The 16,230-nt window shown below is 43.4% G+C and overlaps 1 protein-coding gene across 1 annotated transcript in view; it reads right to left on the minus strand.

The window, feature by feature from the left end:
* Positions 1-2,658: 2,658 nt before the first annotated feature.
* SAV1 (salvador family WW domain containing protein 1) overlaps positions 2,659-16,230 on the minus strand; it is a 55,028-nt gene continuing 41,456 nt past the window's right edge. Inside the window, exons 4-5 of the mRNA XM_078659725.1 lie at positions 7,729-7,869; positions 2,659-3,117 (exon numbers count right to left, since the gene is read on the minus strand). Coding sequence (XP_078515851.1) covers positions 2,919-3,117; positions 7,729-7,869 — 340 coding nt within the window. The 3' untranslated portion in view covers positions 2,659-2,918. The remainder of the gene's footprint in view (positions 3,118-7,728; positions 7,870-16,230) is intronic.

Here is a 16,230-nt window from a genome sequence, read left to right on the forward strand (position 1 = left end):
TACGCCTACAGTTTGGGGAAAAAATTAGAGTTTCCAGGAGGTCTCAAAGAATTCCAGGAGTAACATTGAGAAGCTAATCTTACTGAAGATTAACAGAAGTATTCACATTCATAAAGCGCCGGGACGCTCTTTGGAGCAGCTGAGTGCTCTATAAAACAAATAGTAACATAACATAACAATAGTAACATAACAAACTTTTATGTCCATGCAACTTTAGCAAGACCAAGTTTCCGCATGTGTTAATGTGTTTATATGTGAAATTATGATAAGTATTTGTTCCTCAACAGAGAAAATATATTTCCTCATGGAGAAATGTCTGTCCACTGAACTGCAGTTGATGGTTGTATAGAAAGCGCACAAACCTCAAATGAGAAAACCAACAATTTAACTCATGCATTGTCTGCAATATTTTTTACACTAACATGCAATGACAAGTAAAGTTAACTGAAGTTCTTTCATTATGATTGAACAAACATACAGTCCATCTTCGCCAAGTTAAATGCACCATCCTTGCCTAACTCAAGTCTCAGAATAAAGGTATGAAATGTCACAGCTTCTTGGATATTATTGATACTGTTTTACATTTTCTCAAAAGGCTCTCCCATTCCAAGAGGTAGCATACCTCCATGTCCCAAAAGTTCCCAATCTCATACAGAACTGGCAGGGTTTCATACAGCTCACCGTCATCTTCAGTCCCTACAGGGAGTACATGTGCACTTTACTCACCAACAAGAGCATTTAAAATTCACCAATATGCCAATGACACACAACTCAACTGGAAAGTCTTCTCAGCCCCAGATTTATGATGATTAAAACACTGCTTGCACCTCATCAAGACCTGGTAGTCTAGTACCTACCAGAAGATCAACCCCATCAAGACAGACTTCCTTTTATTTGGCAATAACAATAAGCAAGGAATAGTACAAATATGGTTCAATAACATGGACCAGGAAAACAAAGAGGCCTCACACCTGTAGATGTCTTAGTCGACGACGGAGGCTTCGTCGACGGTACCTTCGTTGAACACTGATTCTTCGACGACGACGAGTTTGTCGTTGACGGATCGTCGACGATGGTTCTTTTTGCCACAATGGAAATCCTAGTTGACAGGATAGGAGAGGTGATAGCTGTGGTAGAAATTGTCGACGAGGGGGCAGAAGATGTAACAGAGATGGTAGTTATAGGAAAAGCTGAGGAGACAGAGCAGCTTTTACTCACAGTTTTATGCTTTTTAGATTCCATGAGAGTTGAGGCTTCAGGGAGGGAAGATGGAGATCTCTGTGAAGAGCCGGAAGTCCAGTGGGAGGTTTTGATATGTTTTCTCCCCTCACTTTTGAAATCATCTTCTGATCTTGCTCTTTTACTGGAGGTTGAAACTCTGTCATCATCATCAGCAGAAGAAGATTTGAGCCATAAAAGGACTCTGGCCTTCCTATCCCTTAAGGTCTTAGAAGGGAAGGTGCGGCAGATCTTACAATTTTTTGCCTCATGCTTCGGATAAAGGCAATAAAAACAGCCCTTATGTTGGTCATCAACATGGACTCTTTTCTTTTCGCATGTTCTGCAAGGTCTAAACAAGGCCTTCTTGTCAGACATCCTGAAGTAGAGAAAAAACTGGACTCCCTTCCACACGACGTGCGGTGAAAATCTGCGGAGAACTGGCTCTGCAGAGAGGGTTCTAGAGAGTGCTACGAGCTGATTGGTTGGAGCAAAGACTTTGGTCTTTTTAGCATTATGAGGTAGACAGGCTACTACAATCTAGGCCTCAGGCCTTTCTCTTAGGGCCTACTACTGTAATTTACCTTTGGCACTGCTTTTTTATATACCATGGGACTCCTGCCTCGGCGACGGGGAATGATTCAGGCATGTGAATCTATGAAGGATACCCCAATACTAGATAAAAGGTGGGAACCCCAAAACAAATACAAGTCTCAGTCAGCATTCTGTGCTATTGTTGCTTTTGTGATCAGATGAGATTCTTCAAGTCTGAAGTCATAAAGATCACATATGCACCTTTGAGCACTCTTAAAATTACACATAAAGGAGAAGAAGCATCTACAGCATATCTTTATACTGCCTGGGTAAGTGAATTTGAATAGAACTTCTCTGATGGCATCTCAAAGTTGTTTTAAGAGACGATGCATGCCTGAGTGCAGAGTACCTTTTATTCTTTAAAGCCAACGTTAGAAGGTAGACAAAATTGTGTTTCACACTGAAAATCGCACAAAGCAGGAACAGTTAATAAAACATCCCAAAAACTAACTGGGGAAAATAATAAACAGCTGTTAAGATATAATCAGGCATCAACATGACCTTCATGATGAAATTCCATCTGTCATTGGTGGATAAAAGGCACATCTTTACAAAATGTTTTAGGGTTGTATGTATTTTGTTCTTAACAAATGCTCTAAAAAGAAACAGTTGTATCTAAAGGGGTCAGGAGTTATGAGATTTTAATTTGCAATCCAATTTATTGTTGACTTTCTAAAATCGGTTATGAAATTACAGTTCAATTTGATACAAATCTATGCACCTTGTTATAACAAATCTATTTGTTTTCTATAGCATACATGCATTTAGTTTTTGTTCTGATTATTATTGCACAATGAACATATTAGACGATTATATAAAGTCAAAACAAAAATGGACTGGTCACAGTTTTGTAAAAAGCAGCAAGTTTATTACAAACAAATGTGGAGATGGGCACATTTTTTTTTTTATCATTGGGTGCTTTTAAATATCTTGAACAAATGTTCAGATCGTTCCAGTTCAACAAACCATACAAAATAAAGGAACGTGTGCTGTAAAGTGTTTTTAGATTTACAATATGCCGTTGCATTTTTGGTTTACCAAAGGATTACCACATGTAAACTGTAATATACCTTACATTTTTAAATTTTTATTTTCTAAATATTAGCTTAAAAATTCTTGCCATGCTGTGCATACCACTGTTGTCTTTGTTTACGATTCTCAAGCTCAGCGTGGAGAGTTTGTCTGTAAGCTTCATAAAGTTTAACAATTCGTTCTAGTTCTTTCATGAAGAGCAGTTTTAACATTCCCTGGTATGTATCCAAGTCTGCAAGCTGGAAGAGATCCCACTTCAGGATGTGATCAAACCTGTATTACAACATACACAAGAATTACAATTAAAACATTTGTTTTATACACACCAAGTAACACACGCACGAAACATAGGCAAAGCTATCTCCCATATTAAGAAGCTGATACCTTTACACCAACACTGGTTCTCAATTACTGCAATTATTATTAAAAATTGAATGTCTTTGCGTATGTGAGAAACCTCAGAGGACCTTTACCATAGAAAGTGCAAAATCTCACATTTAAAGAATAAATGAATACCAAATGTTAAGGCCAATCTTCAATGTGCTTATTTTCAAATAAAACATCTACATCATAAAGCACTGCTGTGATTCTTTCATGTCTTCACAAGCAATGATACACACATGAATAGAGAAGCAACAATATTTGAACAGAGTACACAAAGAATGGTTCTTGGGCCTTCAATCTTGAAGATGAATCTTGCTTTATTATTTCAATTCATACAAGTGCAGCCTTATATACTCGGTTAAAATATTGTTGCCTCTCTATTCATGTGTATATCATTTCTTTGTATGGTCTATAAGCAGCGAACCTTTGAGGCGGGCAACATGGCCTGTAATATTTAACAAAAACAACTGACTTCACCAGGCGGTGCGACTACAAACTCGTTGACTGCTTCTTAGTTTGTGTTTAATCTCTTCACAAGCCTACATTTTAAAAAGAAAAACAAGAATTGTCAAAAACAGGTCCAGCTTGCACAGATTTGCCAGTCACACCCTTTGGTTTTGTTGATGTTTGCATGCAGCTGAGGGAAGTCACAGAGTGTCCTTATAGCAGCAGGGGAAAAGATCTTCGGGGCATCCTAAGAATGCGAGCAGAGTCTGGGCAGCAAGAGCGAACTGCCAGATGTGCTTACTGTATGAGCAGAATACAGGAATAAGCGGGGTGGGCGGGGGAGAGGGGGTTGTGCGGCAAAGGGGAGGGAATAAAATGCTGCCGGTATGAAGAAAAGTATGAGACAGGTGAGAGAGCTGGCAGGGAAAAAATAAATAAATAAATTATAAAAAAAAAAAAAACGCTGTGTAGCCAGTGTCCTGGCAGCAGCAGAGAGATTAAAGCAGAGCTGCTGGCCACGCAGAAAACAAGTAGCATGAGAGAGAAGTTTTTAAGAATGTGTGATCAGTGGCTGTATTTTTCAGATTTACTATAGTCCTTCAGGCATTTTAATGGAGGTGAAAGTACATACACGACAACAAAAAAACAAGACTAAATTACTCCTATGGGCTGATCCAAGATGTGATTGACAGTGTCTCAAGACAGCGGCTGAAGGGCACTGAGCCAAGGCAATAAACGGCTAAAGGCTGTTAACTGTACAGTGCACTTAAAAGAAGGAAAAAAAGAAGTCTTGCCATATACTAGACATAATAAACGAGACAGATAAGTTACCGAAGTCCCTAAAAACCACAGAATGTTGTACAGTCGCCCAGGATAATTTTTCACTTTTAGCCAAAAACTCTTCTTAAAAAACAATCTCCAGGCATACTTCCGACAGCAATTAGGTTGTTTATGATTTTTTTTTTAAGCCAGTCAATGATGAAGAACCAACACTACATTTAATCATAAAGCCTTACTATCCAAAAGTGTTTATTACAACAAAAATCTACTCCCAAGAACTGGATTGTCTAAGAAAAGGTAGAGGTGAACATGTTCAAGAATACATGCTTTTTCTAGGTCCTCGTTTATGTTACTGGAAAAAAAGATTATCGAATGGGTGAATTTCTGACAGGGAAAAAAGAAATACAGCCAGGGAGTGTCACCATGCAAAGATCATTACACTCACTCCTCTTCTTAGTCACTTATTATGAAGCAAAAGTAAGCGTGTGTGTATATATATATATATATATATATATATATATATATATATATATATATATATATATATATATATATATATACACATATATATATATATATATATATACACACACACACACACACACATATATAACATATAAAAATGTGTTCTTGCATACATAGATATTTATACATGTGTGTCAGTCATGTATAGATGCACTGAACTTATGGTTGACCTTTATAAGAGACTGATTTTTTTCCTTTGGTAATAACTGACACGGTTTGGTACACATGCCTGAAATTTGACTAAAATTCGAAACGTCCTGCTCAGATTCTCTGAGCATGATGTAAAAGTAGCACTTCTCATTTAAGTACCAAAATACTGACTCTGCAAACATTGTATAAATAAATTATACAAAACCTGCTATGAAAAAATAATTTTGCCTATAAGTCATTTTTTTTACCTCTATGCATGACAAAAAAGGCACAGGTTGGGCGTGAAAGGGTTTAAACCTTTGCATACTTTGACAGTGTAGCAGAAGAACCACCCAGTATACAAAGTCATTTTGAAATAAAAAACAAATCCTTATTTTTGTGCATTAGACTCTCGAACAACTAAAGAACCGCACTGTATTGGAAATGCTCTTTAGAATAAAAATTATATGATGCAAGCTTTGGGAGAACCATCGCTGAATCCATATTGTGGAAAGAAACACACAAGTTGCAGTAAGTGGGCTTAACAAGCACACCCCACTTCCAAGGTATAGGTAGCAAGCAAAAAGGATACAAAATAACCTACGAGCACATGCAAAAAAAAAATTGTATATTAGGAGCATGTTCTTAATGCAAGGTAGCTCGACATTTGGTGGTACCATCCTGCTGCGGTAACCAGGTAAGGGGCTTGGTTAAGAGCAGGACTACCATGTAAGTAAAAACATGGCTTAATGTCACCAATGAAATCTAGGAATCTGCAGGTCTATTTATACAAATATAGCATTAAACTAGTGATCTGCTCACATCTCTATGAAGGTTAGAATCCAGGAATATAACTGTATATAGATATGAATGTACCCGCAGGAAAACAGTGATATTGCCCATCAATGCTCAAGCATTGGGTGTGGAGTAGAATAACTACTTATCGCCTAATCAGAACTTATCTTGTGGCATTGTTGTAATTCTTCAATGGAACGGAGGGGGTAAACAGTCTAAGGATGTTCTCCCTTTAGCACCCAAAACCCTGCGCCCCCATCCCATAACAAGAGTATTCTCAAAGACAACTGTACTTTTGTAAAGGGCAAAAAGATGCCTTCCTCCCAGATGACAAATCTAGATTCTTCTTGACTCTGGCCCTTCAACACTGAATGATAATCTGGCTAACCAGGGGTGAAGAGGAGCCCTCTGTGATTGTATCAGTACCATCTAGGCTTCTCTTGCAGGGGTGGAGTCAGAGTAACCCTTTGGACCACCTCATGGACAGGACAACTCGCATGGCTGGATTATGGGTAGTAGTGGTACTCGGAGGCTACATAATCAACATTAATGACTAAAACCCCTGATGAGAACAGTAGCCACTGACAGAGGATACCTTGCCAATATGCATGAAAATAACAGTGCTGACAGGGTGATGATGTCTGAAAGCAGTCTCTGTTTTGGCACTCACCAATGTTACGGCACCTCTCCAAAATAGAGGCCATAATAGCAACCCACACTGGAATGCAAAATTACATCAATATCTCGGAGGGACCACAACAAGGTAATGTAGCAAGGACCCGTAGGGAAAAGACGAGGGAAAGTAAGGAGGGTCACCCTAGGAAGTCTCATGCAAAACTGAAGATATAGACCTTTAACAGCAAGACATAAGATCCCCCTCAATTTCTCTCCTCAAACTATTTTTTGAACGGAAAAACTACATCTCCAGAAACAACCCGGATCCCTAGACGGTTCTCATACAGAGACTTTGATCCTGGAAGAAAAACAGCCTTCAATAACACCGAAAACTAGGGAATGTGAAAAAAGTTAAGGCAAAAAAAAAAAAAAAAACGCTAAAAGAAATATCCAACAATTACCTCTAGGAAAAATATTAAGTGAAATAGAATGACGTTTAATAACAAAATAAAATAAAAAAGCAGGAGCCAGCTTTTACTGAATTTTCAACACTGCGCATGAAAAATAATATACTGCATGTTTGGACAGTCCTGGCCCTTGCAGCTCTTAAAGTGAGAGTGCAATTTTAATTCTCCATCTGTGACAAATCAGAACTACAAGGTTGCTATCACTGACAGTTAAAATATTATTTATTTAAGCAGTTGCAACTATGGAGGTATGGCTCAGGACGTGCACTTATTTAAAATGCATTTTGGATTGCTAGTAAGTTCGGCGCACTGAGGCCCCAATACATAAGACAAAGGGCTGTGCAGTAGTTAAGAATGGATACAAGGAAGATGAATGCTTTACATTCTAAAAACAAACATATTCACTGGAAAAAACAACATAGTTTAAGGTTGCTTATAGTTCAGCAATAAGAAGCTCAAAACACCTGGAAATTCACCAGTTATGGTATGCACACAATTTCTCCCGATGCCCTTCTTGGACAAATGATGTAGCTAGTGCCCCCCCGCCCCCTCTGTAAAATTGTTTTTTTAATTAGAGAGGTTTCCAATCAAAAGCGGTTCAAGAACTCAACCAGTAGGAGAGATCCTAATAATTATAAATATCAACATGGATCCACCAACTGACAACGATCCCCTATCAAAAGAAAACATGCTTTGTAAAAGAGATTTCATGTGCACAAAATAAAGAAAAATCAGTCCTTACCTTACCGGAGCCCGGGCATAGACCTGTAACCAATCTGGGATGTCGGCAGTGTGGTATGGATTAGCTGGTACTAGGAGGTGCTGTGGCTGCTGATATGTAACAGGAGGAGGAAGCGGTGGTGGATGATCATATCGAGGAACACTACAAGGAAACACATAGGGCTTATAAAAAAGTTGTATGTAGACATTATACAGGTAAAAGCACTACAGCATACCTAGTAAGATTCTATAGGAACCTTTCAAAACCACCACACAAGTCACACACCACTCCAATATACAGGCAAGCATATGCAAGATGGCAACTCCAACTTTTTTGTCTTCAATGGTGGACTCGAGCCAACACCCACGTTGCATTGCTAGCTTACAACATTTTAACAATTCTTTAAGATGTTTTGGCTGCTTTTAACTTTACCCCAAATATTTCCGTACTCAAAATAGAATAGTAATACGTTAGATCAGTAAACGAGCCATGCCCCTGCACAATGAAAAATGTCTGGTGCCCTGACTGCACAACTTAAGATGAGAGGTTTTTAAGGGAAAATTCTTACAGGATAGGTGTCAGAACCAATTTGTGCACCAAGGGGCCGTCGAGCCTTATAAAGTCACTGCGAACTGGGCCCCAGGTGCGCCCTTTCTACAATTGATTCTACAAAGTACTGAGTGCAAGCGGTCACAGGTTTCTGAACGAAGTAGTTGAGGGTAGGTGAGGAACAGACTTAGAACTAAAACAGTTATGCAGGAGACACACACAGTGCCCAGTTGCATTTGCCTGAACGGGAGTATCCCCCCATTTACCTGAATGTTGGCACCAAAATTCGTCTAGTGATTGCCTAAATGGTCTCATATAGATTACCACAAAAATGCATCACACCATGGCACCTGGAGAGTTATCCCTCTAGCTGAACTGAATTATCCTCAGAAGTCCGTGACATTTGTGATGGATCGAAGACAGAGTCTCCTCCCATGGATACACTGGTCTGCTTTGAATGTCCAACATAATCCCCCCCCAGTAGGGTTGTGGAATTCCGATCGCCCGATGCCCAGTACATATTATTTGGGGTCTAGGACAAGACATTTCCATATTTATTTTATTCTTCTGACGAGTAGACTCAAACCCCTGCAGTATAAAACTCTTGCCTGCAGATAAGGTAAGACTTGCATTAGTATGCCCATGCAAGTTTAACTTTTATTTATGGTCAAGTATTGCAAAGCCTTTGCTATTAAGAACATGCTGCAAGCTCAGCTTGCACTACAGACAGGGGTTCAAAAAACAACCCCCCAAAAAATAGGTTTACATGAGTTGGCAAAGTTTAACAATATGAGGCTACCTATAAAGCTCCCAAAGTGCTCTCTGGTTAGATGAAAATACTTGAAGACGCTTGAAAGCAATATTAGGGATTGTTTTCAAAATAAAAAATACACAAACATATTCAACTAGGAAAAACGATTTTCATAAAAGTATGTAACATTTCTGGTACTATTTCTCTGAAGCATCATTTAATGTGTTTGATACATGCGTGTGTGTCCCAAAAATATTAGCACCCCAGGATCTGTATTCCTTCCATCACTTTTTTGTATACTTCAGTGCAACATTAAGTGAAACAGGTATGCCCAGACGTTGGTCCTGTGCACTGGAACCAGCTATAACCGGCTGATAAGCCCTCATTGGGGCAAAACCGGTGCTTAGGGCTGATGGAGTTCCAGATGAGGGAAGACCTGGCCTGGCAATTCGGCTGAACTATTCCCATTGTAGCGGGGTCAAGACTGATTTGCACGTAGTAGGGTCAAGACTGATTTGCACGTGGCAGGGTCCAAACTGAGGTGGCATGATGTGCAAAAGGACGATGGACTGGGAAAAGGACACAGTGGCTAAAATGAATTCAAGCATTCCATCCATCACTTTTTTTGTAATCTTCAGTGCAAAGCAGCTTTAGCACAGGATGAAGGAAGAGTTCTGGGACCAAAGAAAGCATAGGTGGAGGACTTCAAAAATAAGTATTTGCCAGTGGCAGTGGCATGTTCAGTTTAGCCGTCCCTCTATTGAGCAACTCATGGAAAGGTAATGTTGTACCCAGGAGAAATCCTGGTGGAGGCGAATCCCTTACAGTAGGAGGATACCTCTTGATACGCAATGAGGGAAGCATAGAAAATGTTGTTGTTCTAGAAGTATTAGCCCTTGGCAGTGTGCGAACTGGCTTGACGCAGGCTCTTTGTGGGGTGCTATTTCTCAGAGGAGCACCTGGTGTCTGTGGAGAGGGTGCCACAGTTGGGAGTGAAAAGATGGTTACCTAGTGGTACAAGACCTTTTAGGGTAGAGGTTCTTGTTGAGTTGATACACTGGAGCTAGTGGTGTAGATGGCATGGCAGCAACTGGCATCACAGGAATGAACTGGTAGGGGTTACAGGCCCTGGAGTTGCTGCAGGAACCACCATGAATGACGTGCAGTCTAGTGTCATGCCACCATGAAATTCAACATTGTGGAAAATGAGTATTAAGGACCAGGTCATGGTAATGGAGTGTAAGAATTCCAAGACTGAGGTGACCTCTATAAAAGAAGAGTAAGATTCTTTGTATTCATGATCCATGGTCGGTGAAATATATCTGGCCTTGAGTTCTAAAAGACATGGGGCAGATATATGTAAAAGGCTGCATTACAGATTGATCACACAGAGGCGTCCTTTAAACTCAGGTAGCTGCCAATCTGTCCTTTATCCTACTAACTGTTACGCTGAACAGAAGGCATGATTGCCAGCCTACATGATGGCATGATCGATTCTTGAATCTCTTTCTCAGAAGTCTCTGACAGCAGTGATAACCAAGGTAGGAGTAGTACCTTTAGAATAATCCTCCGATCCCTGAGGGATGGATTCTCGATGGCTACCTTGATTGTCGTAAAGTCTGAATTTTAATACGTCCTAGACCACATACTGTTGAGTAATGTAAAAAAATGTACGGTTTGGCAAGGTTTCGGTTTGGGACAACAATCTAAAAAATCAAAACTTAGTACTTCAGCCTGTTTATAGGAGCCAGAAAAGGGCAACCAAAATAACTGCCAATGACAGGGAAAGCGATTCAGTAGTTCAGTGCTTCCTTAAAAAGGTATAGTGCCACTTTTCCAGCATCTAAAGGCTGCAGCCTATCTTGCTACACCACCACGTTTATTTTCAGGTTGTGCAGGTTCCTTATCACTTTTATTAACAAAGTAGCATCTTTAAAAAGAAACAAACAAACGTTGAATAATACATGGGCACTATTCAGGGATTTTGACTAGCAATGTCGATTCGCTAAAGAAACATCATTTACACCTATTGTAGGATTGGATTAACTATTAATTTCTGTACAAGAGAATGAAAAAGTTCCTAGCTATCATAACAGAAAGTTTCAATTCTATTAATAACGCAGAGGTGAGGATTATGCTCATCTTTCTTCACTTTAATGAATAGCAGCCATTTGAAGAAACCACTTTAACAAACTACAATTCCCATGATGCCTTACGAATTTCAACAAAAGAAACAATAGAGTTCAACACGGCAATAGTCTCCTCCTTCAACCAATCAAGAGCATGCAGTCCCAGATAAAGTCCATCAAGGCTGCCCACCCACCCTCTTTTGTCACACCAAGTCCATCCCTTCAAGCATCCTGCTTATTCGCATCTATTCCGGTAACAAAGAGTGCAGATTAAAACCCTGCCATGGATAAGCATTAAAACCTGTAAATGAGAAGCAAAGAACTGCAACAACTGCATAGAAACCACATATTTAATAGTGCAAATAAGCGAAGCAATGACCAATCAAAACAAGTTACTTAATAAAGTAGGGAGGGTTCCAACCATGTGAGCCGTGGCAATTCCAGAGGCTGGGATAATCTTCGCCTCCGTGTCCTAAATAGAATTGAAATTTTCTGTTACAATACCATAGGACATTTTTCCTTCTAGGTCAGGACCGGAGGCGAGGATTATGCTAGTTCAAAGCTTACTTACCACCAGTCGGGCTATATGCAGCACTGGTTTGAAGTAAAACCTCTTAAAGGTAGAGTCCAAGGACCAGTCTGCTGCATTCAAAATATCTTCCAGCCGGGCTCCTAGCATGACAGCTTTGGAAGCCATTGCTCCATGCATGGAGTGGGCTCTGAACAAACGCAAGTCAATGCCTGCTTTTTGAATCACCCACCTTACCCAGCGGGCAATCGTGGGGGAGGACACCGCCCTGTGAGGCTTCCGCAGGGCAATCAGGAGCTGACGCTCCCCAGGAGGACGAAACTCTTCTGACATCTCCTCATAAGCCTCAAGGCATGAAACAACACACAGTTTTTGCAATTCCAGGAAAGCTGGTTATGAGATTACCCTTGTGCCACACTTGATACGTCTTCGGACTGTGAAGGTTACTCCCAAAGGGGTAAAAATCCGATCGGTGATGTCCAGGACTCGAACTACCGAAACTCGCCTACAAGACACAAGGCAGAGAAGCATAGCTAGTTTAGCTGAAAGCTCCTTTCTGGAAAGAAACCTATTAGGTTGCCAGGAAAGAAACAGATTCAAGACCTGGTTCACGACCCAGAGAGTGGGTTACCTGGGTTCCAGGGGAAGGGAGGGGCGGATTCTACCAGGGGGTGGGCCCCCCCCCACACAGGAGAGCCCTCTACCACTGCGAATCCCGCCGATATAGCTGAGCGGAAGGTATTTATTGACCTATACTCCAAACCTTCTTCTGCGAAGGAGGCCAGGAAATTCAGCAAATGTATCATATCTGCTGCCACTGGATCAATTCTCTGTCACAGACACAGGACCTTCTCCACCAAGTGGATTTGTATCACTTAGCAGTACTGTCTGTCCAGACCCTGGACATGAAGTTTTCAGCCACGTCCGAAAGGCTCGGGACCGCCCAACGTCCCTGGTAATCCACCACGCCATGAGAGCAGAGACCCTTGCAGAACAAGGGGATGCTGGGTTGAGAAGCAGCTCTGGAAACCGGGGGTGAGGGATTGGAAAATCCCAAGAAAGTTCCAGAAGAACTGGAAACCAGACTTGAGATCTCCAAATTGGCGTGACTAGTATCACCTCCGATTTCTGCCGACTGCCATGATTAAGAGAGCCTCAGCGCAAGGCTAACGGGGGAAAGGAGTAACCCTACTTTTCCCTTCAGAGTTGGAGATATGCATGCGTGGCCGCTGCCAGAGGGTCCGGCCTCTGACAAATCTGGGAAGCTGATGGTCCAGCCGGGAGGCAAAAAGGTACACGAGAAAGGTCACCATTTGACTTGGAGGTCCGAGAATACACCTTCGCAGAGTTTCCACAAGCTCCCATCCTGGACATTGCAGGACTGGAAGTCTGCTATTTGATTGTCCTGACCCGGAAGGTACTCTGCTGTAAGCGAGATCTGGAGATCCCGGCAGTACTGCCAAAGATTGGAGGCAAGGTCGGAGAGAGCCTCCAACCGGGCGCCTCACAGATGGTTGATGAAGCGGGCCGTGGACACATTGTCTATCTTGAGAAGAACGCAAGACTGGACAGAGTCCTTGGTCCAACACCGAATTGTAAAAGAGCCCGCCAGAAGCTCCAGACAATTAATATGTAAATGTTGCTCGTGTGGAGACCACAGTCCGCCTGTAGAGAAATCGCCACATCTGGCAACCCAACCTGACCTGCTGGCATTGGACTCTATGATGATGTCCAGGGCAGAGCCAAAAATCGCTCGCCCATTCCATGCCTCCTTGTTGGCCAGCCACCAATTTATCTCCTCCTAGGCATCTCTTGAGAGAGCACCTGCTGGGAGTACGAGACACCCTTGCGCAACTGCACCGCCTTCAATTGCTGGAGGGCATGATAGTGAAGGGGCCTCGAGAAGATGGCCTGCATGGAAGAGGGGAGGCCTACTAAGGAGGCCACATGTCTCAAGGAAGATTCGAGGTCTGGACAAAGCACATCTCAACTCGTGTTGAATCTGTCACCTTCTGGGACGGGAGGCTGAGAGTAGCGGTGATGGTGTCGATTGAGAAACCCAATAAAATCACCCACTTGGAGGCGACAAGAAGGGACTTGGGTTTGTTGATTACGAAGCCCAATTGCTGCAAGAGGTCGACCCCGGGCTGAAGCTGCACAGCTAGACAGTTGGGATATTGTGCCATGATGAGGATGTCATCCAGGTAGATGGTGAGTCACATCCCGGGAGACCTTAGATGCTCCACGACCGACTTGAGGACCTTCGTGAAACACCAGGGGGAGGACAATTGCCAAAGGGAAGAGTGGTGAACTCGTAAGTCTCGCCTTCCCAACGGAACTGCATTTATCTCCTGTGAGGGGAATAGATCGGTATCGAAAGGACGCACCATCCAGTCCCGGGGGCGGAGGATATCCTGCAACAGGTGGATCCCCTCTGTTTTGAAGTGGCGGTAGACGATCCACTTGTTGAATTTGTGCAGATTGATGACCGGCTTGCGACCTCCATCTGTCTTGTCTACCAGAAAAAGGCTTCTGATAAACCCCTGGGATGTGGGATGGTGGGGGATATAGCACCCTTTAAAAGAAGGGAGTACACCTCGGCGTCCACCAGAGCAGAGTATGGGTTGGTGGTGATGAGCCCTGAAACGGGGTGCCACAGAACTCTATCCGGAAACCCCGAATCGTCTGAAGAACCCAGGCATCCCCCGTGATGGAAGTCCAAGCCTGGAAAAATGTCACCAGCCGCCCCCCTATTTATACGTGGGAAGAAGGAGGGATACTCACCGGTGTTATGGAAAGCACCTGCTCCTCTGCCTTTACCCCGACATCCTCTGGTCGGATAGAAGGGATACTGGTTATTGGATCGGCCAGCCGAGTGGCCCTACCTCGACCGCCACCCCGGAAAACCCAAGAGTGAAAAAACCTTTTTGTTGGAGGACTGCGCTTCATCAAGGACGGTGAAGGTATTCATGATACGCCCCCAAACTCTTTGATAAACGGCTCCCTAAAAAGACTGCCATGCAGGATAGGGCCTGCCTCCGAGTTGGCCAGGTCTCCCAGCTGGGGATCCACCTTGCTAAGCAATGAGCGACGTCTCTCCGCAGATAAAGCGCAATTCGTGTTTCCCAGAAAGACGATTGCACGCTGTGCACAGGCGGAGAGGGTGTTAGGGAAGATCAGGGTGCCGGACGTCTAAGCCTCTCCAGCCATGTCTAGGATCTTCGTTAGAGGGCCCAGGTTATCTAGGAGCTTGTCCTGGAAACCTGCCAGGATCTGTTCATCCTCTTTTTGGAATCGTTAATAGACTTTTGCAGAAAAGTGGACATTCAGGAGTCTATCTCAAGAGTCATCGCCACCTTGCCATCAAGAGTGGGCCGGTGGCACTCCGCCCGCAAGCAGTTCCATGAATCCTTGTCTAGAGGCTTCCGAATGCGGCCCACCATGCACTGTGCGACCTTCTCTGACTGGGCCCATTCGGACGACCTCGGGTGAAGGATTTCGTCTGGGTCCAACATGTCCGAGCACAACCCCTGGGTGTCTACTGCAAGGGAAGGATTGATCGGTGGCTGAGAGGCAGGGTGCCTGGGGATGGACGGACCTGCGTCATCATCCGTGTCCCTATGATGGTCATCCACACGGGGTGGGGATACCGGGGTTGGCACGGTACTGGCCAAGAACGCCTGCTTCAACTTAACGAAGGCGACGATATCGACCACGCCTCGAGTGGATGATTAGGCGATGGGGGGGAAGTTGATTCAAGGGGGCCGAGGAATGCCCTACGATACGGTCACAGGTCTGGGCTATTTGGCATATGAGGCGTTCCTTCAGAGGGGCCTTGCCCTCTGACACTGCCCAACAAATTGATACATCTACTGCATCATAAAAATCATCATCCCAGGGAAGCCCTGCCAAGGGGACCTCCTTCCCCTGGAAGTCGTCAAAGGGTTAAATAACAAGGAGATGCCCCTTGGTGTCACTGCAGCGCAAAGGTAATAAAGTTATGCAGCAGCCAGGCAGAGCGCTAGTTATATTGGGGGGCAGGGTGTCAGCCTAAAGCTTTATTGTGAGGGACTCACATCGTGAGGTCCAAGCCCCAGGGACCGTTCACCACATGTGCAGGAAGGAGCTTTTTAAGGGGGAAAGGGTGTCTGGGAGGATCCCTGCAGGACAGCGTCCTGAAAGCAATACGGACTACCGTAGGAGCGTGGCAATCAAATTAGCTCATTTACTGACCCCCGTAGGGGCGTAGATGTTAAAGCTGCCTAATGGCAGTACGGACGCTTCAAACGAAGGGCGTCACTCTACAGACACAAGGATCACAATCACTGCACGCTGCTCAGAAAAAGGAATCCTGAGAGCGCATCGCAGCCGGTGGCGCCAGTCAGACGCCCTCAGGCGGTGGGAGGAATACACTGCGGAGCCGCACCTCAAGTCACAGAGGCAGCGAAGGAGCGAGGAACGTCCCCGTGGCTGCAATCAACAGAGAAAACACCTCGCACCAGCGCGGGAAGGTGTAACGAGGCAATATGTAGTACAAACTGACAAGATTACCAGAGAAAACCAAA

Source organism: Lissotriton helveticus, chromosome 9 (genome assembly GCF_964261635.1).
Source record: "Lissotriton helveticus chromosome 9, aLisHel1.1, whole genome shotgun sequence".
NCBI lineage: Eukaryota > Metazoa > Chordata > Amphibia > Caudata > Salamandridae > Lissotriton > Lissotriton helveticus.